The 27373-nt window shown below is 38.0% G+C and overlaps 1 protein-coding gene and 1 long non-coding RNA gene across 3 annotated transcripts; both read left to right on the forward strand.

The window, feature by feature from the left end:
• The first annotated feature begins 473 nt into the window (after positions 1 to 473).
• LOC104602510 (uncharacterized) lies at positions 474 to 6512 on the forward strand. 2 transcript variants are annotated; one of them, XR_736086.3, is made up of 4 exons: positions 474 to 870; positions 3115 to 3207; positions 5402 to 5555; positions 6248 to 6512. It is a non-coding gene; the product is annotated as an uncharacterized LOC104602510 (long non-coding RNA). The 2 variants fall into 2 exon arrangements; XR_736087.3 differs by lacking the exon at positions 5402 to 5555 and having other exon boundaries at positions 506 to 870.
• A 4572-nt stretch (positions 6513 to 11084) lies between these two features.
• On the forward strand, positions 11085 to 26856 carry LOC104602509 (sorting nexin 2A-like). The gene is made up of 5 exons (XM_010266230.3): positions 11085 to 12634; positions 12753 to 12962; positions 13298 to 13558; positions 15105 to 15191; positions 26635 to 26856. Exons 1-5 carry the CDS (start codon positions 11579 to 11581, stop codon positions 26713 to 26715), a joined length of 1695 nt encoding a protein of 564 aa, XP_010264532.1. The 5' UTR covers positions 11085 to 11578; the 3' UTR covers positions 26716 to 26856.
• Positions 26857 to 27373: the final 517 nt, after the last annotated feature.

Genomic DNA, 27373 nt, shown 5'->3' on the forward strand with positions numbered 1-27373 from the left:
TATCATGTCTTTTAGACATCATAGATTTTCCCATACTTAATAATGGGCATGGTTTTGGTATCTTAAGGACAAAACCTAAACTTAACCCAAACACTATAGGGTTTTAATCTAAAAACCCAAACATGTCCTAAACCCTATAGGAGTTTTGATAAATGGGTCCTATTAGGGTTAGGTATCCAAAAATTCCCACGAAATTGTCTTTCCTAAGCAAAAGATGTGATTGGTTGAACATGGTGATAAATACACCTTGTTAAACATAAGATACACTATTAAAATGTAAATCAATGAAAAACTGAGCATACTTTAACATGATTGGTTAAAATCTGGATTTAAGGTGCAACCTATATTAGTGACTGCATGGTACTCTATTGCGTTACTTATGAGAATCTATTGATAATTATTGTTGTTCATGGAATTTTATTAGGCATTTCAAAACTTCCACCACTAAATCTCAATACACTACAAAGATGGTTAGATCCATGACATTATTTGTCTTATAATGTTGCACTACAAAAAATATGACCTATAGCGGCAGTTTTTTAGGTGACAGTAGGGCGACTGTCGCTAGAAATATATTGGTTTTTAAGTGGCAGTCGATTAAAACTGCCACTAAAGACCCACCGACTGCCGCTAGAGAAAAGGCACGGGCTGAGCTTTTCCTTCCCCGCGCATCTTCCTTCCTGCCCTCTCTGTCTCTCTTCTCTCCCAGTCGTCTCTCTCTTAGTCCTCTCTCTCTCTTGAGCTCTCTATCTCAGTCGACCCTCTCTCTCAATTGTTATCTCACTCTCGCTCGCTCTTATCTCAATATCTCTCACACACAGTCGCACTTTGGCAAGTATCTCATTCACACATCGGTGGCATTTGATTTAGGTAAAATTCCCTTTCTCTGATTTCTAGGTTTTTTTATTGTTTGAAAAAATCAATGGTTGTTTTCTAGTGTTAAGTGGCCATTCCTCCGTTTTCTAGTATCTCGTTGCTTTCTTGGAAACTCCGTTTTCTAGTGTTTGATTCAATGCAAGTAAGGATTTTGAAGCAGCAAACCTGTTAGTTTTTATGATCTATTTGCCTTCTGCCTTCTGCTACTGCTTTAGATAAGCATCATTTGGTTTCATTCATTTGACGAAAGAAGGAACAAGCTGTAATATTTTTGTTGCACTTACACTAGAACTGTTAACCTTGAGTTCGATGTTTCCAATTATGGCTTTATAGTCTTCTTATGATAGTTCTTATTGGAGAATTTCACTAGAAACAGAATGAAAACCTGTCATGCCTAATGCAGAAAATTATGATTCTGTTAGGATTCCTGGCAATCAAGTATTTCATCTGTAATTGTTGATGTGAACCTCATTATTCTAGTGTTTATAAATGGACTGCTTATGTTTATAAGTGGGGCATCAGGGGGAAGACAGTCTCAGGAGAATGCCTTGCTTATGTTCTCTTCATGTGTTACTCTATGAGGACCTGGTTGGAACAGAACTAGAGATATCTATAGGAGAATCACTTGGCACCGATATTATTTAATTTTTTTTCAATTTTTTTTTATAGAAACCAAAAGGGTCCTACTTGATTATAACTTTTATATAACTTCTACTTGATTACAACTTTTATATAACTTATTTGCAAATTGGTTTCTACTTGATTATAACTTTTATATGGATAAAAGTATATGATGGATAAATTCAGTAATAGGTGTAATTCCTGAAAAGGTCAACATTTGTTTGGGTAGTGGTATGAGATTGAAGCTCATAAGAAGATTGAATTTTTCCTGTCATGACAGTTTCTCGAACTGCTGTTGTTTGGGTGTAATTAATTGAGCCTTTTTTGGGAATATGTTTTCATCTTTATGAATCAGAGAGGACTTTCAAAGTTGAATGCTTTTGTCCTTCATTTTCCATAAAATATTCTTATATATAATATTTACCTGAGTGCACACCAAAGCTATCATGCCACCATGCCCCCTTCCAATTATTCTGTGCACTAGAATCATTACCTGAAATTTAAAAAAAAAAAGGAAAAACCTTTAAAAATGGATGTTATGTGAATGTTTTGCCATTCTGCTCTGTTTGGTACCATAACCATAAGACATCTGTTCTTATTAATAATGATAATTTATAGGGTGTACATGGCTGAGATGGCCTGACAAGGAGCATCCTCTAGATGAGCTTGAACTACTATTTTCAGTCCATTGGTCTGGATAGGATATATTTTAAGGATAATTAATTTAACAGGACAGGCATGTGATGTTAGGGCACATTAGACCAAGCCGAGGCCTCAAAAGTAATAATTTATATCCATTCTATATCTAGCAATGTTCATGTTCTAATTAAACATTCTATGATATTTTTGTAAGTCAATAGATATCCTTTATATCTCTGAATATGTATCTTTAGTGGAAGAACTTCTATTCTTTTTGTAAACTTTTATATTTTTTTAATTATCAATATATTCTATACACACATCATTAAAATCACAAACAGAACTCAAACAATATAGATATGATAATCCATCAATATTATCAATTATTGTTATGTTTCAAAGTTTACCTTCTTTATTGCTTGCCAAGCTTGTCTCCATCTCTCCTCACCTTCATCACCAGGCCAAGGTATCCTTGAATTTTTCATTTTGTTCTTAAGTTCGTTGATCTACCAAACACCCAAAACTAAATAAATGAATAAGAAGAATATTGGGAAACTAACTAGCAATTTTTTATTCTTGCTTTTCATTGCTGTATATCAAAAGAATAATATAAGAAGAATATAAGTTCGATGACTAGTTGTAGCAAAGAGTTGGGGTCAAATCCTGTTGCCACCGGAGTTGGGGGGTTATGGGTATGGGGAATGGGCTACCCCTGTTGTGTAGCCCCATGAAGCCAGAAAAAAGGAAACATAATTTATTGTAGGCGAATTTAAGTAGTATCATATTTGATTTGAGCAATGTACATATTCCATGTGGAATAAAATTCAATGGTAAAGCATGACGATTTGGTGCTTATAGTGAGTTTCTTGCTTGAGCTTTCTTTAATGGTCTTTCACTTCAGATGATCTTGAAGAATGTTTTTCTGCCTCTATTGAGAATAAGGATTTTGACTCCTACCATCCTTGTACAATTTTGTAGGGGTGTAACTGACTCAAGTTTTAATCAAACAGTTTTGGCTTGAATTGGATTAAGCTTGATTCAAGTTCGATGCTAATCGAGTTCGAATCTCAGGTAAGTTCAATTGGTTTTTCATACTCGAATTTGACCAATAAAATATTCAGCAAAGGCTCGCGACTCCTGTTCTGTCATCACAGTTTAGAATCACTAGAACATCTATTCTTACACTGCCCATTCAGTGCAAAGATATGGTGTTTTTTCTTGAACCTATTCAATATTAGCTTGGTCTTTCCTAACACTGTTAATGAAAGCATTGAAGACTGGTATCATGTGGTCCATAGACCAAAAAGAAGACAAGAATCTTTTGAGGACAAATTTATACAATTTTCTGAATTAGTATGAAAAACATATTCTCCCTGTTTCTTGTTATCAGTTACACAGGAGTTTAAAGATATGGCATACCATAGCTGTTTTTGAGATGAAGTGCTTTGAAGCTGAAGGTGGCTCTTCATTATTGTTTTGTTGTTGAAGAGCCTTTATATGTGCAGCTTCTTTTTTCTTTGGGAGTACCCTCCTACCGCCTTTATTAGATATAATCCTGTTCTTAAAAGAAAGATATACATGGATTATATGTGAAATCATTTTGGTGCCAAAAGTTTCCATAAATGATTTCTTTTCTAAGTCCTAAGTACAAGACTTAGAAACCAAGAATCCAAATAGGGGTGGGGACTTTAGAGGGGGATAAATTAAGGAGATAAGAAGACCTAAAAATAGATTTAGACAAGTTAAAAGACTGAAAATGAGATATAAATGGATTAAATAAGATGGAAATACTAGTTGGTTTTGTAAGAAAAGATTTAGTCCCTAGGTATAGACATATGCTCCACACCCAACATCTTCTCATTTTTTCTACCAAAATGCTGGAAGGTGTTAAAACAATACCTTCAAGGATTTGCATGAATTCTGTTGAAGAGTTGTTTATATATACTATTATATTGGGTGGGTTTCGGGTGTGAGAGGAGGGGAGGGGGTGGTGGGGTTGCCATCCAATTTTCAAGCTTATGGCATTTGCAAATAACAGAGCAAGGATTCTCTCCCTTTTCAAGCACAATCTTAAGATTGTGATTGAGTAGATGGGAGGTAATATAGTTTATTCATGGCATATTACTCCTTCCATTAGAGAGGCCTGTGCCTTGATATGCATGCTGAATACTTCTTTCAGGTGGATGAACAGATAAAAAATTCTCTATTTGATTTAATTTATTTTGATGTGGCATTTCTAGGCCAGATAACAGATTAATGAATTAATTAACTTTTTTTTTGGGTTTTGTTTATTGCATCTTGTTTTTGTTTTTTTTTTTTTATTTATGCATGCATTATATTTTCCCCATGGTTCACAGCCCTTCCATTAGAGAGGCATGTGGCTTGATATGCATGTTGAATACTTCTTTCAGGTGGATGAACAAATCAAAAAATTCTCTATTTGGTTTAATTTGTTTTGATGTGTCATTTCTAGGCCAGATAATAGATTTATTAATTAATTAGTTTTTTTTTGTTTTGTTTGTTGCATCTTGTTTCTGTTTTTTTTTTTTTTTTTAATTTATGCATGCATTGTATTTTCCCCATGGTTAACAGCCCAGAATTTGCCCTTTTGTGTCAGACATTTTCAAACCACCTTTATATTAAATCTACATATTTCACAGCACAGACTTTCTCAAATTTTTGTCCTTTTGGTGTCGTTCCAAATATCTTTGCAAAATTTCAGCCAAAAGTTCAATTACTAGAGGGCTTTTTGTTAATGACTGAAGTAGAAGATTGAATAACTTATTGCTTTTATGGATAAATTGTCATATAATCAACTAACATGTTTTTCAGCAATTAAGGAGATTAAAACCTACTTAACGAGATTCACTAAAAGACAGTTCAGCCACTTCAGCCATTAAAGGTCTCTAAATGTAGTTTTCAATTTCTTAGAGTTTTTCCAAGCTTCAAAGTGAATCTCCAATTCCTCCATCTTAACCTTACCTACCCTAGATTCCTAATCATCTTTTCCATTTAAGCCCAATAAACACTAAGACCTCCCTTGTAGTTATTTTCCAACTCTTGACTGGTTATTCTTCAGTTTCCACAGCTCTGGCTCATAACTATCCCACATCATAATGTATTCATAAAAAAGCAGAATGGTGGTTGAAATTTATCTTTTGAGCTCCTGGTATGTCTGCTTGACTAAAATCATGAAAACAGAACTATCACTCCTTTTTCAAAATGAAAGGCAGATTCAATTATACAAATCTCTAAATGGTTGCAGCTCAAAACATGGAAACTTTGAAAACAGAGTAAAAGCTCACTAGAATCATCAGAGATCTCCTGGGACCTAGCATCAGCACAGACCCAACTAATGCTCAACACAAGAAGATGGAAAAGCCCCACTCTCACAGTCATAGTGCCTGAGGGGAAAATTAGTAAGTGCCCTGCATGATAACCTCATCATTTCCAAATTAGCAAAACATCACATTATCTCTTAATCTATTTAATTTTAATTGCAGGAAAGAATTTCTGCAACTGAAGATAAAATGTTGTATGATCATCAGCTCTTTTTAAGCAGTAAAAACCAACAGGCCTATTTACGTTCAGAAAATCAGTGGCAGAATAAAATCATAAAACCAACAAAACCCATAATTAATTTTAGTTCATCGGATTTCTGATGGCACCTACCAGTAAATTTCCGGGATTATAGTTATTTTCTTCCCTATTTGTCAACATATCTTCTGAGACCAGCATGACCTAAGAATTGATATACTGATCTAGGTACACTCAGCGCCTAATGGCTGATTAGAAACTCTACCAAATGGATTAAAATTGATAATGTTTATAGGAAATTCCATCATATATACAAAACTATAAAAAGAAAAAAAAAATCTAATTACAAAATAAAATAAAAGAAATGGATTATTTCTTGACTTAATTACTTGGGGAAGATACATTCTTTTTTGGGGTACAAGGGAACATGGGATGCATATTAGGTATTTTGCATGAATAAAGATGAGTTTCAGTAACCAAAATTAGAAGTGAAAAGGTAGTTTTTTTCTGTATGTTTGATGCCAATTTCCTACTCCTTGTTTAAATTCTTATGTTTTGGTTTGTGTGCCATCAGGTGCCAGTTGTGGGAGAAGGAAATTGAACTTAAGGAGATGAAAGAGCAATTGAATGAACTTGTAGACCTACTACAGCAGAGTGAAGCACAGAGAAAAGAAATTCTTTTACAAGCCAAGAATTTATCAATTTGAAATTAAAATGTATTTGTGATTCAAATATTTTGAATAAAGAATGTTTTTTTAAATTTTATTTGTAATTGATGTTTATTTATTTTCGTATTCTATTTCTATTTAAATGAATACAGACAAGAGAAAACAGAAAATATGAAGAAAATTAGAAAAAAATAAAAAAATAGGTTATTTGAAAAAAATTATACTTCTAGCAGTAGTCACGACTGCCGCTAAAAAACACACGTCAAACTTTTAGCGGCAGCTGAACCAGTATTAGCAGCAGTCGAACCAGTAAAAAACCTTTTAGCGGCAGTTTAAAGTTTATACCGGCAGTCGTAAAAACTGCCACTAGAACGTATAGGGACAGTTCTTTTAGCGGCAGTTTGATTGCCGCTAAAAGTCATTTTTCTTGTAGTGTTGTTTTGTATCGGGCCCTATCATATGTTTAGCATGTTAAAACTTGGTAATCAACCCTTTGAGTGTGCCTCTTATTTTTATGGTATTTTTTAGATGAAATGGTCAATTTGGAAAAATATAGGTGCATGAGTATGATTGTGTTTAAGCATGCACTTCTCGATTCAAGAAACATCATTTTGACATTTTTTTCAAACATCTCCTATGTGTTACCCAATGCAAGCTTCTTGTTCTCATTTTAAGTTAAACCAACCCTAGTAAACAGGAATTCTGAACAATAATATTGATTCACTTATGTGAAGCTAAAGTAAACAAAAAACTAAAAGGTAAAAAGAGGAATACAACTCTAGTAAACTGAAAAAAGGAATACAACACCACAATACCAAACACACTAGATCTCTGACTGTTTTTATTTCATATTGCTTTACAGTGTATTCTATGATATCCATTCAAAAAAAATAACAATCGTTTGGTTTATAGTCAGAATCAGAATTGAAATTGAAATGGTCTATTCCATAGTCTGTTTGGTTCAAACAGGAATTGGAATAAGCTGAAATAAGATTTCATTCTCAATGGTAGGGGAGGGAATGACCATCCCTCAAATGGGAAAATGCCATTTCAGAAGGAATAGGAATGGGAATAGGATTCTGATTCAGCCCAACCTAACAGTTGGAATAGGAATGGCCAGACCCTATTCCTGTGAACCAAACATGCCCTCATATTTTTATCATTAGGCTGTGTTTGGTTTGTACAAACTTCCCTACCTTTCCCTTCTTTTTCTTACCTTTTCTCTCAAACCAAACACAGCCTTAATATACCCAAGTAAAAGTGGTGTTTACTGTTTAGAAAGGTTAGTTCCATGTGGTTGTCATAGTTTTGTGCTCCCAATTTACTAGTAAAGTTGGAATAAGGTGGAAAACAATGAAAAAGATTCAGTACTCTAGAATTTGCTAAGGCGAAAGAATTAATATTTCTTTAAACAATAAAAATGAGATCCTATCCTATGTTGAAAGTTGCAAAACAATATTGCTAATAATACATATATAATTTTCCACATATTTGTTGATTGTTTGCACTAGTGTAAATGGGTGGGAGTGGAAATGGGCTGTGTCAATTCTGATTTATTATTACTTCAAATTTGATTTAATGTTGTTTGTTTGTGAGAAATAAGATAAGAAGTAGGATGACATGATCCACATTTCAAGGCTGTGATCCACATAAAATTGCAGCGCAATTTTATTTGCACTAGTATAAACATGGGAGTGCAAATTTAAAAAATACAAATTCTGGTTTAATTTTGTATTGGATTTTACTTTATTCTGTTTCATGTCTTAATTTACTTCATTTGTACTGCAATTAAACAAAATAAACTAAAATTTGAAACAAAAATAGGTCAGAATTTACACTCAAATAATTTGCACTGCCATGATTTTGCATTAGTACAAATTTATTTGCATTGCAACCAAACACAACCTAAGTGAAAAGAGATTGAGACACTGATAGGGTAAGAAATAAAATGACGTGATCCCTACTTTAAATGAGAGGGAAGTAAGGTACGGAGAAGGTGATATAAATTTTACACCATTGTGTGCAAATGACACAACAAAATTACGAATTTTGCATCAGTCAAAAGTGCAAATCATAGTTTTAAACAACAGAATGTAATTAAATATAAGGGAAAAATTCTTAAAATACCCTTATGGTTTATCTAATTAACTAACTCTACACTTAATGTTTACATATTGTCTTGAAGTACCCCTACTATTTCTGAAAATTGACATCGCCGTTAAGTGCTAACAAAAAGAAACAAAATATTGAATTTGCTCCCTACTATTTCTCAAATTTTCAAAATAAAACTCAACTGATGAAAAAATTTAGGAAGAGGAAGTGGATCACAACTCTGACGATAATGTTTTGGAGACAAAGAAACCTTTGATCTTAGTGATTATACTTGTTCACGGGCTAGGCTTGGGCTTGGCTTTTGCCAAAAATTTGAATGAGGCTCGACCCAAAACCTGAGCCCAACATAATGCAAGTCAGGACGAAGCCTGGCCCGTGAACAGGCCTACTAGCGACAATGAAATTTTTAACTTGAAGAAAGCTTTGAATGATTCCCTCAACAACATAGATCGAGGGTTGAGGTCCCCAAATCCACTCCATGGCCTCTCCCATTCAAGCTAATCTGATCTGATTTTCATTAATGATTTCAAAAAGAAAAATTACAACCATAGTTCATTCACATCTTCCTCTCAACACAGCCGCAACAATTCCCAGATCCACTCCATAGTTCACTCACGTCATCCCCTCCCCCCTTTTCTCCTTCCTTGCTCTACTCCATCATCTCCACCTCTGTTCATAGCCACCATCAGCATTTCTGTATTTAGATTGACTCTGCTCAGATTGGGTATAACAACAATGCTAATTTTCTACAAGCATGTTAAAAGATCGACTCTACTCAAATTGGGTCTAACTGTTTTTTTTTTCTTTTTTCTGAATCAAAGAGAAGCAAAGCGAAGATTGGAATTGAATTGCAAGGAGAGGGAGGGGAGGAGTCTGAAGAGGCTAGCATTTATTAACACTCCCCTGTTTTCTTTTTCTTTTGGTTGGGGTTAGCTTCTATGTCATCGTTTTCTTTCTCTCTTTAATGGTCTTCTTTTCCATCGTTAGAAAACAGGGGAGACAGAGAAAAACTAATATTTTAGAAAGAAGGGTCCTCGAATGGGCACCACCTCTCAAGATGCGATCAAGCAATTCCAAGCTCTAATGGACGATGGTTAGCTCCTTCGATCCCCATTTCCGGGTACCCCACCACACGGTGCATGGCATCCCTTCGACCATTCCTGGCACGGCAGCAACCGTCTCCAGCATCTTTTCCCGACAACCATACCGATTCTGCACCAAAAAATTGAACCGAGCTGTCTTGCTTCGTGAGATTAGTCGAAGGCATGTCCCAATAGCTCACAATCATCTTCTCCTCCGGGCGGTTGGCACCACCAACAGTGGAACTGGTTAGTATGCCCTTCTCTTCTTCTTTGTTGTTCAAAGCCGAGGTACTCCCATTATCTACACCTAGACCGGGAAACCTGATCCAAGTTCACCCTAGCATAGCAAACCAGCTGACTTGAAAGAAATAGGAAGTCTCGGTGGTGATTTCTTTTAAAGGTTCCCTGATCACCGGTGGTCGGAGGATTAATATGTCCAAAGGTTACAGCCGGGTTGATATGTCCACTTTGCATTATCAGCCCAGAATCTCCAGAATGTTAATACCTCGATACTTAGAGCGGCCTACTGCATCACATGCCTCTGATTTATTCGAGTAGTTCGTAACCTCCACGCAGATCTTGTAATTGACATATTAATGTGCCTAACCAACCGTAAACGGCTCCATAAAGAAGGTGAGACCTATTATACCTATATGAGGCACTCATTTATATTTAAAAAGGTATGCGTGATTATATACTCTCAAGCTCTCTCATTCTCTTAAAGAACTCTCAAACACTCTTTGACTTAAAGCAACGAAATGCCCACCCCAAGGTAAAGACAACTTAGGCACTCTAATATTTTTTCTTATAAGAATACATCAAATCGGCCTTGATAAGGAATCTTTCGAATCAATGTTTGAATCACCTGACACGAAGTACCCACCCCAGGTAAAGACAACCTAGGCACTCTAATATTTTCTCTTATAGGAATACATCAAGTTGGCCCTGATAAGGAATCTTTCGAATCAACGTTTGAATCACCTGACACGAGGGAACAACCAAATCATGCAATATCAATTAAGATAGAGCTAATCAATTGTTAAAAATAGGGTGATTTAAGATAATAATTAAACAGTAAAGATACAATTTGTTAATTAGTTAAACATTAAGAATAATAATTTAAGAAATTTGTTCAAACTTGTATCCTTGCACTTCGACCAAACAGTGAATAAGTAACCATAAGGCTATGTTTGATTTGAAGGAAAATGTAGGGAAAGTAAGGAAAAGGTAGAAAATCTTTACTATGTTTTTTTGCCTTTTCCTTTAAACCAAACACAACTTAAAGTTTCAACTCTTTCAACAACCGAAAATTATTCAGCACTTCTCCACGTACGAAATTCGAATATTTTAGATGGCCTGACTGGTTGGTTGCCTCTGATCGTCTGTGAACTGCACCTCTACTGTAGCACTGGATTTGAGGGAATGGAAAAGTTTGTCCAGAACCCATTAAAATTACGAGATCAACGGCGTAGAGATCTTGTATCCATGTAATTGTATAAGTGATAAATCACCCTACCCGATAAAACCCGCCCCGGTCCCCAGACTCCCCACCCCCCAAGTCCCAGAGAATGAAACAAAACAACCCGGTACCAATCGAATCCAGAGTCTCCTTGAAGACTTTCAACGTGTATTATTTCGATTTTTTGATCCATCGCTCGCCTTCTAACGCACGTCACTGATGCTTCTTCTTCCACTTTGTCTTTCTTCTTCCTCGTTCCCTTCCGCAGGAGTCCATATCACCTCTCGGCGCAAGATAGCTACAATTGTCATCACAGGAATCAGAGCTTCTTCTCTTCCCTCTTCTCTCAGCATTTCCCGGGTTCGGATTTGTCTCCAACTATTATACTTGTTAGTTTTGTTTTGCTTTTGGGTTTGGGTTCTCTCTCATGAAAGACAGGTCCATGAGACCTTAGCTTTTTTTTCTTTCTTCTTTTTATTATTATTGTAAATTATTATCTTTTTTTTTTTTCCTTTTCTTCTTCTCTTCTCTTGCTCATAATTTGCAATTTTTCACTTCGGTGTCAATTTTCAAACTGAAATAAGATGATGGGCTTTGAGAATCAAGGCTTCGAAGAAGCCCATCTCTTTTCATCTCGACAAGAGATCCAAAGTCTCGTTCTGGACGAGCCTTTAGACGGAAAATCTTTCTCTGATTACCGGAGCGCGATGTCTTCTATCTCTGAAGCGCACCATCCCTTGTCACCGCCGATCGTTGGCATCGAAGTCGACGACGATCCCTTGCTATCGCCTTCGTCTTACATGGACCGCCGAAACCCTAATGTATCCGAGAACTCGTACCTGGAACCCCCATCTTATGCGGATGTCGTCTTCAGTCCTTTCGGCAACGAGAATGGCGAGGCAAACGGCTTCGAGAATTCTACTCATGATTCAGTAAAGTCCGAAATTATATCTAGATCAGCTTCCTCAAGTTCTGGGTACATAAAAATTGCAGTGTCAAATCCTGTAAAAGAGCAGGAGATCTCGAATTCGCTTGTTCCCGGAGGAAATACTTACGTCACGTATCTGATCACGACGAGAACTAACATACCCGAGTTTGGAGGGTCAGAGTACAGCGTGCGGAGGCGATTCAAAGATGTGGTGACATTAGCGGATCGGCTATCGGAATCTTACAGAGGGTTCTTTATTCCACCTCGGCCGGATAAGAATGTAGTGGAGAGTCAAGTCATGCATAAGCAGGAATTTGTGGAACAGAGGCGGGTGGCCTTGGAGAAGTATTTGACTCGATTGGCAGCACATCCGGTGATCAAGAAGAGTGAAGAATTGAAGGTGTTTTTGCAGGTTCAGGGGAAGCTTCCATTGCCAACAACCACCGATGTGGCTTCGAGGATGCTTGATGGTGCCGTCAAACTCCCAAAGCAGTTGTTTGGGGAACCTGCGACTGTGGTCGCTCCCCATGAGGTTGTGCAACCTGCGAAAGGGGGAAGGGATCTGTTGAGGATCTTTAAAGAATTGAAGCAATCAGTAGCTAATGATTGGGGTGGCTCGAAACCACCCGTTGTCGAGGAAGATAAGGAGTTTCTAGAGAAAAAGGAGAAGCTGCAGGTTTTCGAGCAGCAACTTAGCAATGCATCTCAGCAGGTAGTTCGACGTATATGTTCTCTCTCTCTCTCTCTCTCCTCGAATTTTATTTTTTAAACTTAGAAGCCCTTGCAGTTAGTGTTCTTTTACCAGGATGTTGTATCCTTTTTCTTTGCAGGCTGAGTCTCTTGTCAAGGCTCAACAGGATATTGGAGAAACGATGGGGCAATTAGGTCTAGCATTTATCAAACTAACAAAATTTGAAACCGAGGAGGCCATGTACAATTCTCAAAGAATACGAGCTGCTGATATGAAACGTGTGGCAACCGCCGCAGTCAAAGCAAGCAGATTTTATCGGGAATCAAATGCTCAGACAGTAAAGTATCTGGTAAGTTACAAACTTTTTGTTACCTGTATGTTCTCATTGGATATTTATTTGATAATAGATGTTGCAGCTTCGAATGTAAATTTGAACTTGGAAACTCTAAACTTGTTGGATGATAAATGTTCGAATATTCCATGCTTCCTCTCCTCATTGTAAGAGACCATATTTATTCTGGTGCTTGGGGCCTTTTAAAAATTTAGTTAAAAGAGAGTAGTTCTTGGTTGTTTGGATGCCGTTGTAGTGGCCAAAGAAATTAATAACTTTGGTCGAAGGATCTTATGATATAGTAGCAGTACTCTTCCATCGTTTTTCTTATCTTCGAAGTCCATATCTTGCAGGATACACTTCATGAATATCTTGGATTAATGCTAGCTGTCCACAGTGCATTCTCAGATCGTTCAAGTGCTTTATTGACAGTACAGACTCTTCTATCAGAACTGTCTTCTTTGCAATCAAGGGCTGAAAAACTAGAAGTTGCATCCTCCAAAATATTTGGCGGGGATAGATCTAGGATTCGCAAAATAGAAGAGTTGAAAGAAACAATAAGAGTTACTGAGGATGCCAAAAGTTGTGCAGTTAGAGAATATGAAAGGATCAAGGTATTGTATATCTTCCTGATATTCTGACAGAGTCCTTATAAGTGATACTATTTTTTTTTAAATGCATGTTGTAAACTTGTAATTTTTACTTATTTGTCTAATAGATACATGGTCTTGTTGTGAGTGCAAAATACCATCCGTGTTAGGATCTATGATGAGTTGATGAGTGACTGATATAATTTGACAATGCTAAGCTCTTGAAGCTTTGGCTGCCAAAAGGTTCTAGATTCTAGTATCCTACATATTAAAAATTTTGTTTAATGATGGGCAAAGTGGACCATTCTTTTAACAGAGAGGGTGGAAGGCTATTTAAATCTGATTTTGAAACCATTTCTCTCACATGTTATAACTCATTATGGTACAAGGTCATAATTCAAAAACTTTTCTTCAAATTTCTCTTTTTGAATTAAATCTGTGCCATGAAAATTTCTGCAAGGAGATAAGCTTTTCTTTTCGAAGTAAAAGGAAGAAGGACAGCACGTGCATTACATCACAACTGATATTTAAAGACTAACAAGCAGTTATCAACAAGTCTTATTATTTCCTTTGTTTTAACTGGAACCAAGGTGGCAAATACGACCTATAGTTTTGTGTATATTATCCACGTTGACATGCGATATATTTTCAAGTTCTCTTTTACTTTATACAAAATAAAAAATACTGAAGAAAATCAATAATAAATGAATTTTTATATAATATATATCGAGACATATTACATCATTAATTTCACAAGGCTATATTACGTTTAATCATAAATTTCAATATTCCATTACAATTTAATCAATTTGACTCTGTAAAGCAGTAAGACATTTGAAATCATGGATTTTTTTTTATTGCAAGAATTCAAGAAAATAAATAATTGACAACACACTAATATGTATCATAGAGCACAAATAAAATATATCTTATAAAAAGTGCCCACTGTGCCCTTTTCCTTGCCCAAGAAGACGCCTAACATTCATGCAAATCTGGTATGCTATAAAGGTATCCCTATAAAACACCTTGTTGCCTGAGCATTACCTTGATAACTATGTTTTGTTATGAATGTCATTAGGTCAGAAACACTGTCAGTCCTGACTGAAATGCTAAGATCTTTCCTTTTGTGTAGAGGTGCAACATGGGTAGGCTCAGGTTGGTGTTTTTAACAAAATTTGAATGGGCCTAGCTTGAAGGCCCAATCCCAAAGTAGTGTAAAATGCTAATGCGGGCCAACCTGAGTTGCACCCCTACTTTTATGATGTACTATTATGTTGAACTTTCTTTCGGGTATTATCAGTTCATGATACTCTGTCTTCTTATAACCACAGCTTCTGAGGGTGAAACTAGAAAATAGTAGATGACCATTTTTCATTGGCTATATGACAATGGAATTCTGTCAACAGACTTCCTGTAGTTCCTTTTATTTATTATATTAAAAGCAACTTGTTCTTACATGATGGTATTTCTATTGACATTTTATTGAGGCATAGAAATCCTCATTCAACAGTCAATCCTTTTATGAAATACATCTCTTATTTGTAAATTTATTTCTGATGCTAAACTGCAGGAAAACAATCGAAATGAACTTGAGAGACTAGAGAGGGAAAGACGCCATGACTTCTTGAGCATGCTGAAAGGGTTTGTAATTAATCAGGTATCTTTTTTACCTTCATGCTGAAAGGGAAAGACGCCATGACTTCAGGCAAAACCATTGTTTGTAATTCAATGAGTTCATTTTTGAGTACATAAATAGGAACATTTAATTGCCTCTGGTTGCCAAAATTCTGAGCTAACTAAAGGTGGACATTAACTTTAAATTCCAAGATTTAAGTTATTTCTTAAATGGATTTCCTCTTCATATCCAGAGGAAAACAAGGCATTACTGGTTTAACATATGGTCATTTGACCCAAAAATGATGTTTACATGGGGATAGGATAAACGTGTATTCCCACTATTTGGGTTCAATGGTTGATTTCTGCATATATTTTCAATGGGCTACAACAAGGGCTGCCATTTTCAAGCTACAAAAAAAGTTGTTGAATTCAGTTGAAGCCCTTGAAACAGTTTGGTCCTTTGCAAGTTGAGTAAATTATCTACTTGAAGGATGCATTAGGTATTCTTTGAGATGTATGTGATTAATAGAGCTGTTAAAATGGTGACTTTTATCTCTCTGTTAGCTAAAACCAGCTAAAATGACCCTTGCAGGATGTAGATTTTCTAACCATGTTGCGTCTCCTGCTGGTCATTATGGCTTATAGCTATTTATGGTTCTTTTAACTTGTCTATTGGGTTCTATGCTGGGATCCATTACACATATTGTTACTTTCACATTGTTAACAAAGGTGGTTGACTTGTTTCTCTTTGGTCTTTTTTGTTGAATCAAGTCCCAAAATCATGGTTCATGGTATTGCTATATGTAGTCAATATATGAATGATGGTTCAGGGATATTCTTCTATGTAATTTGATGTATTTTATCTTTTAATTTTTTTGGTGCTCATTGATGTACATATCAATGTTTAAAAAAGTGGTTAGTCTTACAGGTGAGGCTCATTTTGGGGGTGCACCTTGCCTAATCCCAGAAGCACCTCAGACTTGTATTTTGATGAATTAAGCTTGAATCAAATGTTGGATAGGTGTATTCTATTTTCTGTTGTTCTTATGGTATTTAGAGTTTAGACAGATTAGCTTGAGTAGGGCTTGAATGTATAGGGCTACAACCTTTGTGTGAATATAATAACAGGATGCTTTAACAATTGAGAAATAGGCTTTGTGAAATATTTGTCTCTTTCATAATTTTATTTGCATATACTTGGTATGTTAAGTTCTTCTAAAAGTGGCACCTCACTTTGTTTGGGTGCACACCTTACCTTGTGCCTAAATCTCTAGGTACCCTTTGCTCTTGCCACTTCTTTGCTCTTAAAACACTAGCATCGATAACATCTTGCAAAGATCTTACTATTCTATCTTGTAAACAGCTATTATTTTTTTACTTTTATTGGCCATCTCCCATCTAATTAGATGATCCTTCTTCACCTCTCTTGGTTCCCACTTCCCACAAGAATTCCCTTACTACCTTTTCCAATTTTTTAGCCTCCCTCGAGGGAATCCTGAAGACTGAAAGGAAGTAGGTTGGAAGGTTGGCAAGTGTGGCCCTAATCAAGGTCACCTTACCCCTATAGAGATGTAATTCTTTTTCCAGGCCGCCAAATATTTCCCAAATTTCTCCACAATAGGGGACCAAAAACTGCTCTCTTTAGGGTTGGCGCCTAAGGGAAGACCTAAGTAGGTCAAAGGCCAAGAAGAAGTGGCACAACCTAAGCAACCTGCAATGGACTCTATCTCCCAACCCTCCAAGTTTATTCCAGCCACACAACTTTTATCAAAGTTTATCCTCAAATTGGATGCATTCTTAAAACCTCTTATTAGATTCTTTAGATTGTCCACCTTCCTTAAATCACTCCCTTCATAGAAAATAATAATATCATTAGCAAACTGAAGGTGGGTCACCGGAATGCTTCTCCTTCCTAGTCTCCAACCCTTTATTAGCTCCTGCTCATTTGCTTTTGAGATCAATCTACTAAACACATCAGCAATGAGTGTGAAGAGGAAAGGAGAGAGTGGGCCACCTCGTCTTAGGCCTCTACTAGCTGGGAAGAAATCCTTAACCACTCCGTTAACTAAGACTGAGTAGTGACGGGAAGTTAGGCAACCACTTATCCAATTACACCATTTATCACCAAAGCCTTGCCTTCTTAACGGAGTGGTTAAGAAGGATATTCTTGTATGTCAAATTATTTTTAGGATATTAGTTTGGTTATCCATTATGGATGCTGATATAGTCCATGGAATTAGATGTATGAAGTGGAGATGTCCCCCATATAGTTGGGATGAGGCATAGAAATGTATTTTGAGTGTTGTATGATTGACATAAATCAATAAGATTGAAGGGAGATTTGTGTTTAGATGTTTACTAGCAATTCTATGAGGAACCCTTGGCTCCTAATTGGGATTTTAGGTTTCATAGGGGACTCAGGGATGATGAAATTGAATCTCTCTCTGACTTGCTATATTGCCTTAATCAGGTTTGCTTGGATCCCTCCAAGCCCTATAAAAGGGCATGGACTCCTAGACCCAAAGGAACCTTTACTTCTTCTTCTTACTTCAAGTCCATCTCTCAGCATTCTGCTCAACAACCTTTTCCGTCAAAGGAAATTTGGTGTAGGCCCGTTCCCCCAAAGATTATGGTGTTTTGTTGGGAAGTATTCTATGGGAAAGTAAACACTCTAGATAATCTACAAAAGAGAAGACCCTTCCTCGGTATTACTCCCAATTGTTACCATCTACAAATATCTTGTCCTTTTTCTACAGACCTTTGGGCTTGGCTACTTTCGTTGTTTGGGAGTAATTGGAGTATATTAGCAGAAGTTCACATGATCTTTAACCATTCTACTTTCTCTTGGCCTACAAAAAGAGGGGGGATTATGTGGAGATGTGCTCGCGCTGCCCTGATTTGGACTCTTTGGGAAGAAAGGAATGCTAAAATCTTTCAAGAAAAGGAAAGGAGCAGTCAGGAATTGAAAGACTGTGTGTTGCATAGGGCAATACTTTGGAAATCTTTCATCAATTCTCCTTTAATGACCTTTGGAGAAACTGGTCAACAGTAGCAAGGTGTTCACCCTTAAAGGATAAGTCAATTACAAGCTGGTCTCCTCCATTTGAAGGCTCACTGAAGTTGAACTTTGATGGAAGTAGCATGTGTAACCAAGGATTATCCGGAATGGGGGGTGTCTTGAGAAATGAGAAGGGAGAATTTTGTTGCTCTACTCAGGTCCTTTAGGAGTTGGGGACTCCATCAGGGCAGAGCTATTAGCTGTTGTACAAGGGGTGCAATTTGCAAATCAGCTAGGGGTACAACACCTAGTAATTGGAGGAGATTCCAAAGTGGTGGTGGGCTGGTTGAAAAATCCTGAAGATGCTATATGACGCTATAAGAATGAAATGAAGAAATTCAGTTGGTTGACAAGGAATATGTTGGTCTCTTTACAGTGGGTGGGGAGATCAGTAAATACTTCGTTCGATGTGTTAGCTAAGCAAGGGGTAAATCGGGAAGAATTGTTTTGGGCTCAGCTGTGATTCCTGTATTTCTTTCCTAGTTTTACTTGTAAGATTCAAGGAGGGGCTGCAACTCGCGCCTCTCCCTGGGATGTTGTATGAATTCACAACTCTAAATCAGCTTTTGAACTAATAAAATTTACTATTATTCATCAAAAAATTCTATGAGGAAAAAATGTTGGGCAATTAAGAAATAAGTGCTCATAAGATGATGGAATTGATATGGTGGGTGGTTGGATTGGATTTGGAGAAATGCATTTGTGGGAGCCTAGGGTAGCCACAATAGGTACAGTGGGAAAGGACATGATCATGGATCCTAGGGATCTACAGGTCAATCTAACTACAGCCATATTGCCCATGTTTTGAGAGAATCTCAAACTTCATATGTTAACATGGGTGCAGCAGAAATGAACTCAGTCGTGTGGAGGCAACTTGGGAAGATTGGCTTAGATTCATGGCCAACCAAAAGCCCACATTCTAAGGCCAACATGGTTACAATTCTAGTCAGGCTTAACACAGAGCCAAATGATCCAATGGAAAAAAGATGGGGGATCAGGATATCAGGTTGGCTGAGTTGAGGTTATGGTTGAAAAATCTCCATACCTTAGTCACCAAATGAACTTGCAACTGATGAATCATACATGTTCTTAGGATTGAGTACATTGGTTAGGGTTGAGGGTTTATGCCTTATGGTTAGGGTTGAGGGTTTATGCCTTATGGTTAGGGTTGAGGGTTCAACACAAGGGTTTGTGGTAGATTTAGCCTCAACTGATATTGCACTCTAGCACGAGATGGTAATTCCTCAAGCAAAGGGAAATTTTCAGTCAAGTTGGATAGTAGACTTGGATCTGTTTTGGCTGGATTATTGTTTTTTAGTTTTGACTTCAGATATGATTCTATAAATAGAGAAAGACTTGCAATGGGGTTTTAGGTCCAAGCTCTAAATGGGGTTTTAGGCAGTGCGGCAGGCGAAGCTCTATCTGAAGAACAGAACAGGGATTCTTTCAGCCTGGATTGTTTGTTCATAGGGGATTTGGTGGGGGAGGGAAAGGAAGGGGAGGAGCGGGTGAATGATCTTAACCCAAATTTGGCTGAGCTCTTCCCTAGTTCTAGCGCTTTGTAAGAGGCCGAAAAGGAGGTAGCTATGGTCTTCTCAGAGCTGAACAAGGGTACCTCACAGAGAGGTACATACTTGGGTATAGAAAGGGGCCTTTGTGTTGATATAGCGACAAGGATTTTCTTCCCCCAACTCGGGGAGACAGAGTGCTCTAATTTCTCAAAAAAGGAAGTGACTACCACTCCTTCGCCTACGCTCTCTCCTCACATCTCTGCCTTAGGTAAATCCCTCAACTCTGTCAATTCAGTTTTGGCTACTTGATGAGCGCTCTGTGTCCCTTGTTCCAGATTCTCTTCCCAACCAAGAGTCGGAAGCCCTTGGTCTGAAAGCCACAGTGTGTCTACAAGGTGGGGAAGTGGGTGAGAAAACTTGTAGAGAGACAAAAATATGGGAAATCATAGAGAGCCTTTTGGGTGAAGTGGAGAGGAAGGAAATGCAAAGAGGGAGCATGGAGGGGAACAGAAAGGGCTGTTGTTGGAGGTAATGTGAGAAGGAACGAGAAGTTTCCTAGGAGTGAGGAGAGTGCAACTTTAGAAAAAGAGGAAACTAGTGGGGAAGAGTCAGTTGCAGAGTTTGTGAAAAGGTTGGGGTGCAAGCTGAAGAACCCGAATGATCTAAAAGCCTACATGCAAAAAAAGAGGACAGCAAGATGAAGAATAGAAAGCTGAGTGAAGTGGAGAGATTAAAAAGTGATATTGAGGGGGACAAGAAGTTTGAAGTGAAAGGGGATAAAAGAAAAGGGTCTAAATAAATCTTGGAGGAGTTGGGGTTAAGGCTAAGAGTTTGCAATGAGAATCCTAAGTTTGAATGTGAGGGGGTTGGGCAGCATTAGGAAGAGAGCGACAATCAAAGAGGTAATTAAGAAGTTTAATCCGGATGTGGTAATGCTTCAGGAGTCCAAAAGAATGGATTTTGATTGCAGATGAGCAAGGAGTGTGTAGAGTTCTAGGGGTATAAAGTGGGTGGCTGCTCCCTCGTGGGGTTCCTTAGGAGGGATTGTGACCTTGTGGAAAGAAGATTTACTCATAGGTGTGGAGGAGCTAATTGGAGATCATTCTGTCTCCCTAAAGTTCAGACAGGTGGACGATGGCTATGCATGGGTACTAACAAATGTGTATGGCCCCAATGACTATAGGTAGAGGGAGAAATTATGGGAAGAATTGAGTGACATTAGAGGCCTTTGGGATGGACCTTGGTGTGTGGGAGGGGATTTTAATGTAGTGAGATTTACAGAGGAAACCAACAACCCCAGATAGAGAGTGACAACAAGTACGAGGAAGTTCAACCAATTTGTGGACTCTTTTCAACTTAAAGAACTTCATTTCCTAAATAATAACTTTACTTGGTCCAACCTTCAATCGAGGCCAATTTGCTTTAAGTTGGACAGATTTTTGTTCTCAACAGATTGGGAGGAACATTGGGGCAATATTACTTCTAGGGCTCTCCCAAGACTTACTTCAGACCACTAGCTTATAGTGTTGGTCAAGGAGGAAATAAGAGGAGTTGGGCCTACCCCTTTCAGGTTTGAAAACATGTGGTTGACTCATCCGGGTTTCATTGAGAAGATCAGAGAGTGGTGGGAGCAAGCTAATCTAGTAGTTGATTGGGAGGGAATGAGGTTCCACAAGAAACTCCAATACTTAAAATCACAATTAAAGGAGTGGAATAGGCTGGAGTTTGGAAGATTAGAAGAGAGAAAACAAGTTCTGGTGGAGCAAATCGAGGATTTGGACCTGAAGGAAGAGAGAGGTTCCTTTGGAGAGGAAGAAAGGAAGTTGAGATGGGTTTTGAGGAGGCAGATGGAGGACATCTTGGTTAAGGAGGAAATTAGTTGGAGGCAAAAATCCAGGAGTAAGTGGCTAAAGGAGGGAGACAGAAACACAAGGTTTTTCCATTCAGTGGCAAATGGGAGGAGAAAGAAGAATTTCCTCTCTAATTTGGAAGTTGATGGAGCAGTGTTGTCCCACCCGGCAGAAATTGCAGAGGCTCTAGTAAACCACTTCAAAGCTATTTTTAGAAGGCCTATGAATGGGAGAGTGTGGTTGGAGGGATTGGATTGGCTGACTCTAAGTGCAGAGAAGAGAGAGTGGTTAGAAAAAAGTTTTGATATGGAGGAGGTAAAGGAAGCAGTATTCTCAATGGATAGGACAAAAGCTCCGGGTCCAGATGGGTTCACAATGGCCTTCTACCAGGACTGTTGGGATATTTTGAAGAATGATCTTAGATCAGTTTTTGAGGAGTTCCACAAAAGGGGAGTAATAAATCCGGGCTTGAACTTAACTTTCATTGCTTTGGTCCCAAAGAAGAAAGATGCATCACGACCAAAGGATTTTAGACCTATCAGTCTGGTGATTAGCTTGTACAAAATCATTGCAAAGGTGCTGTCTCTTAGGATAAAGAAGGTGCTTCTCTCTATTATTGCACCCAACCAAGGTGCTTTTGTGGAGGGAAGACAGATCATCAATCAGATTCTCATTGCAAATGAGAGCTTGGAGAGCTTTAGGAAGTCAAAGAAGAAGGGAGTGGTTTGCAAATTGGATTTGGAGAAGGCTTATGACTTGTTTGATTGGTCTTTCTTGATGGAGGTGTTGAGGAGTTTTGGTTTTGGATATAGGTGGTGTAAGTGGATTTGGGGCTGTGTTAGGACTTGTCATTATTCTATCATAGTGAACGGGACTGTGGTTGACTTCTTTCCTGCGTTGAGAGGTCTAAGACAAGGAGATCCTCTTTCCCCTTTTCTTTTCACCCTGATTGTTGATGTGCTTGGGAGATTGATCCATAGAGCAGACTCGAGGAATCTGATAAGAGGGTGGAGAGTAGGAAGGGAGGAGGTTCCTTTAACACTTCTACAGTTTGCAGATGATACTATTCTATTCTGTGAAGGAGGGAACTTCAATTGGATCCGAAATCTAAAGTTGACAATACAACTCTTTGAGCAGATATCTAACCTCAAGGTGAACTTTGATAAGAGTTGTGTGGTGGGAGTGAATGTGAATGAAAGGGACCTAAGGGAATTGTGCAATTTCGGACTGGCCCCTGGCATACTTGGGCCTCCCTTTAGGAGATAATCCTAAGAGTGTTAGCTTTTGGACTCCGGTAGTGGAGAGGTTTGAGAAGAGGCTGGCGGCCTGGAAGAGAAATTATCTTTCTTTAGGTGGGAGAGTCACTCTCATTAGGTCTACCCTAGCTAACCTACTTGTCTACTATTTGTCAGTGTTTAAGTTCCCCTCAAAGGTTTCCAATCTTTTGGAAAAATTAATAAGGAACTTTCTGTGGGAGCCTGGAGAGGAGAAGAGAGATCATAGGGTGAGTTGGGAGGTGGTCACTAGGTGTAAAAAACTAGGAGGTCTTGGGATTGGTAATTTCAAGAAAAGGAATATGGCTCTATTGGGGAAATGGTTGTGGAGATTTTCATTGGAAAGGGATAAATTGTGGGCTAAGATTGTGGCTAGCATTCATGGGCTGGAAGACAATGGCTGGGATCCTGGAATCTTGGCAAGGGCCTCAGCTGCTTCTCCTTGGAAATCCATTCACAATCTGCTTCCAGTTTTCTCCCCTTGGATCAGGTATGGTTTAAACTCTGGTAACCGAATAAAATTCTGGGAACAACTTTGGGTCGGGGATTCTCCTCTGAATGACCAGTCTCCTTCCTTGTATGCTCTATCAGACTTGAAAAATGAACCCATATCTTCTTTCTTGGTCCCTTCAGCCTCCACTTCTGGCTTTGGATGGAACCTAGGCCTGTGTAGGCCAATTAGGGATACAGACATGAATAGCTTGGTAACTTTGCTAGCCTCCCTTGAGATTGTCTTCCTAAACCCTGCTAAGGAAGACACCAGATTTTGGACCCCTTCTAGCTCTAGTACCTTTTCTTGTGCTTCATTCTTTGAAACCTTAACTCAGTCTCCTATTCCCTTTGGGTTGTCCTTTCCGGTTAAGGAAATTTGGAGCAGGGCCTATTCCTCCTCAGGTTGGTTTTTTTTTGTTGGAAAATTTTTCTAGAAAGAATCAACACTTTAGACTTATTTCAGAGAAAGAGACCCAACTATTGTCTACTTCCTAATAGATGTGCTCTTTGTAAAGCTGATGGGGAATCTGGCTACCACCTCATGGTCTCTTGTAAGGCTGCTAAAACTGTATGAGAGTGGCTTTTCTCCCACTTTGGGTGTTCCTAGTATCCTCCGGAGACTGTCCAAGGTTTGTTTTCTCTTTTTTTCAGTTGGCCTAGGAAGCGAGGGAAGACTATGTGGAGGTGTATTAGGGCAGCGGTATGTTGGTCATTGTGGGAAGAAAGAAACTCACGCATTTTTTCTGACAAGGAAAGAACATTGGAAGAATTGTTAGATAGAATCCTTTTAAGGGCTGTCCACTAGCTAAAATCTTTGGAGTTGTTTTCAGATTTTCCTATGGATGACTTGCTAAGAAACTGGAAAGAGATTGCTTCCAATGCTAGATACAAGAGGACTCTTTGTCCGTTTTGGTCCCCTCCCCCCTCGGGCTTTATAAAGCTGAATTTTGATGGCAACAGTGTAAGGAATCCAGGGCCCTCTGGGATTGGAGGAGTCTTCAGGAATGAGGAAGGGATTGTTATTGCTTTATACTCTAGCCCTATTGGAGAAGGTGACTCTCTTAGGGCTGAGATCCTCGTAGCGCTTGAAGGGATTCGAAGAGCAAAGGAATTAAATATCAGCCGTTTGATCCTGGAAGGTGATTCGAAGGTGGTGGTTAGTTGGTTGAAGACAGAGGATAGTGGTTTGTGGAACTTTAACAATGAAAAAAAACAGTTCTTATGGCTGGGTAGGGACATTGAGATTCAGTACATCTAGGTGAAGAGGAGTGTCAACTCATTTGCGGATGGGTTGGCCAAGCAAGGAGTGAATAGGAGTCTGTTTTTTGGGCTAGTTTTTAATCTTTTCTCTTTGCACTCCTTTTGTTTTCTGTTTTTGGGGAGCTAAGATATTTTATCTCCCCTCTTGTATCCATATTCCCTCTTTTCTTTTAATTTAATGAAGCTGATGTTATTGATAAAAAAAAATTCCTTTTAAATTTGGATGGTCTGAACTGGCTTTATGTTAGCTCAAGTGCAAGCTAGGTTTTAGACTTTTAGGCCTATTTTTGTCATGTTCATAGGACCAATAGCTACACTGGTAAGTTTTTCTTTTCTTCCTTGGGCTTTTCTTTCTCATTTTTCCTCATTCGTGCATACTTGGTTCATTAACCACTGAAAAGAAGTCAAAGAAGTACAAGAAAGAAGAAACATATAAAGGGATTAAGCCAGAAAACTTACCTTTTTTTCTCAAAAAAAAAAAAAAAGGCAGGGGGAAGGGAGAACATTGACAAGTACCACCTCTACAGATTGTATACAATGAAAACACCTAAACCCAAGAGGCCAGCCAGTAAGAGCCCAAAAGATCTTTACACACTTCTATGACGTAAGACAAAGAACACTACCACTCTAAACAGATGCCACATCAGTAACTAGTGAATTTTAATGCAAGTTGAAGGCATTAAAACAGCATAGATAACATGGAAGGGTGGTGCAACAAAATATCGGTGCGTCTGGTGGAGCATTGTCAGGGAGAACTTCAGATACAACAGTGTCTTTTGGAGGATTCTGATAACTGTATCAACTTAAAGGAATGATCTAAGTAAATCTGATGTGTGATTCTACTTTAAGTTAGGTGCTTCTCAAAAAATAAATAAATAAAACAAAAAATTGTACTATAAGTTAGTTGGTGTGCAGCTTGGGCTGGACTATTGTCAACATTTCAATTGGCCCAGCCCGAAGCAGTGTAAAAATCTTACTTGGGCCAATCTGACCCTATGGACCACTTGATAACCTAGAGATCAGTGGTTTGTGGGGTTGAGTAGGCCTGTCAATGAACCGACCTGACAAAACTTTGCTCTGCTTGTCTCAGAATCATTACCATAGGACGAGGCTTGTCATAAGCCTGAGGTGTTAAGTGCCAACTAGGCTTGCTCAGCTCACTTGTCAGCAGTATTTCTGGAGAATCCATTGTTTGAGTTGCATAGGCGGAAGGCTTTTAAATTACATCATATTCCCATGATATTCTCACACCAGACTTGTATATATACACTGCAGAATTGGACGGGCATACGGTTTATGTAGATTCTAGAAGATATTCTTGTATATCCTAATACAAATGAGGATATTATGTAGTGTTGTCTCCTGGAGACTTGTGAAAAAGGCTATTACCCAATGCTGTCCTAGCTATCTGGGGTCTTGAGAGAGAGGTGTTGGATATGGACCTAGCCTTTGGCAGTTTCAGCAGAGTGATCCTTCTCACTCTTGAGCTGACATTCTTAAAAGAAGAAAAAAAAAGAAAAATGACACCCTCATGCTTATCATCCCTAGATTTTATCATTGTATCAATAAGAAATTGCAAATGTTAACATTGTATATTCTACTAATAATGGTGGTTTAGTCTTCCCTATGAAAATTACTTTACATTGATAATCTGAGACCTACTTGAGGGGCCATTTTATTTAAGAAGTTGCTACTAACCTCTTTTTTCTCAGCAAATTTTAGGACTTGCACGACAAATGTTGAGACTAACACATACTAGGTGTGACTGTGTGAGTACTGATAAGGAAAAAAAGAAAAAGAATCGTACTAGGCGGGAGTAATTCTGTCTTTGCATACTTTTCATCTTATCCTTGCCAATTAACTAGATATATATCATGTTTTAAATTGCTCTATGGCTTCTAAATGTTATGTCTAGTGGTGATCAATTTCAACATCAGCACATATTTTACTTTCTTTATGGAGTTTTCTTATGGTTCTTATTCGATATGGTTCTTTACTGGTGTATGTAAACATGAAAAATGCTTTTATTTGATTACAGGTGGGGTATGCCGAGAAAATAGCCAATGAGTGGGCAAATGTTGCAGAAGAAACAAGTGGTTACACAAAAGAGAGTAGTTAAAGTGTGATTGTAAATTTAGGTTTTGTTCTTTGTTTTTACATGCAGTTTTTCCCTCAATTTCATTTATGTACACTAATAGGAAATAATGAATTAATGACACGTCCTTTCTCCATAGTAATAAAGGAGAGCACTTGGTTAGAATATGGAATATCGAGAGATCCATCATGCTTTTCTTTATTCTGTTCGCACTGTGGTCTAACAACAACTACGCTGAAGTTTGATGATCATTCCTTGCGGATTTTTCAAAAATCGCTGAGATTTTGAAATCAGTGTATTTTAAAAAATTGGTATCTTTTGCCATTTTGGATCTGTTTGGTACTGATTTTCAAGGGTCGATTATTTTGTCTTAGAATTGGTTAAACCAATCAGAAATTTTAACACCGATTCTTCCAACACTGATGTAGTTCCGACATGCAAGTAATTTTCAGAAAAATCATCAGTTTATCACTAATGCCAAACATCACCTAAGTTGCTGTAAAGGAACAGGAATCTTGGTACAAACACTGTTTGCCCTGGAAGGCAAGGCAGGAGGTATGATGCTTTTATAGTGCTAGATTTGAAATCCACCATAATACGGATGTTTCGAAAGTCGAAACTAGACCAAATCTTACGTATTCTACTGGCCTATTATCTTGTTCAAACAAGCTTATGGGAACTG

The sequence above is a fragment of the Nelumbo nucifera genome, chromosome 2 (genome assembly GCF_055504915.1).
Source record: "Nelumbo nucifera cultivar China Antique chromosome 2, China Antique-T2T, whole genome shotgun sequence".
Taxonomy (NCBI): domain Eukaryota; kingdom Viridiplantae; phylum Streptophyta; class Magnoliopsida; order Proteales; family Nelumbonaceae; genus Nelumbo; species Nelumbo nucifera.

Excerpts from the sequence above, each read along its gene's own strand:
- LOC104602509 (XM_010266230.3), top strand. The coding sequence starts at position 11,579 with ATGATGGGCTTTGAGAATCAAGGCTTCGAAGAAGCCCATCTCTTTTCA. Across the intron at positions 12,963-13,297 it reads CTCAGACAGTAAAGTATCTG|GATACACTTCATGAATATCT; the intron begins GTAAGTTACAAA and ends CATATCTTGCAG. Across the intron at positions 13,559-15,104 it reads GAGAATATGAAAGGATCAAG|GAAAACAATCGAAATGAACT; the intron begins GTATTGTATATC and ends GCTAAACTGCAG.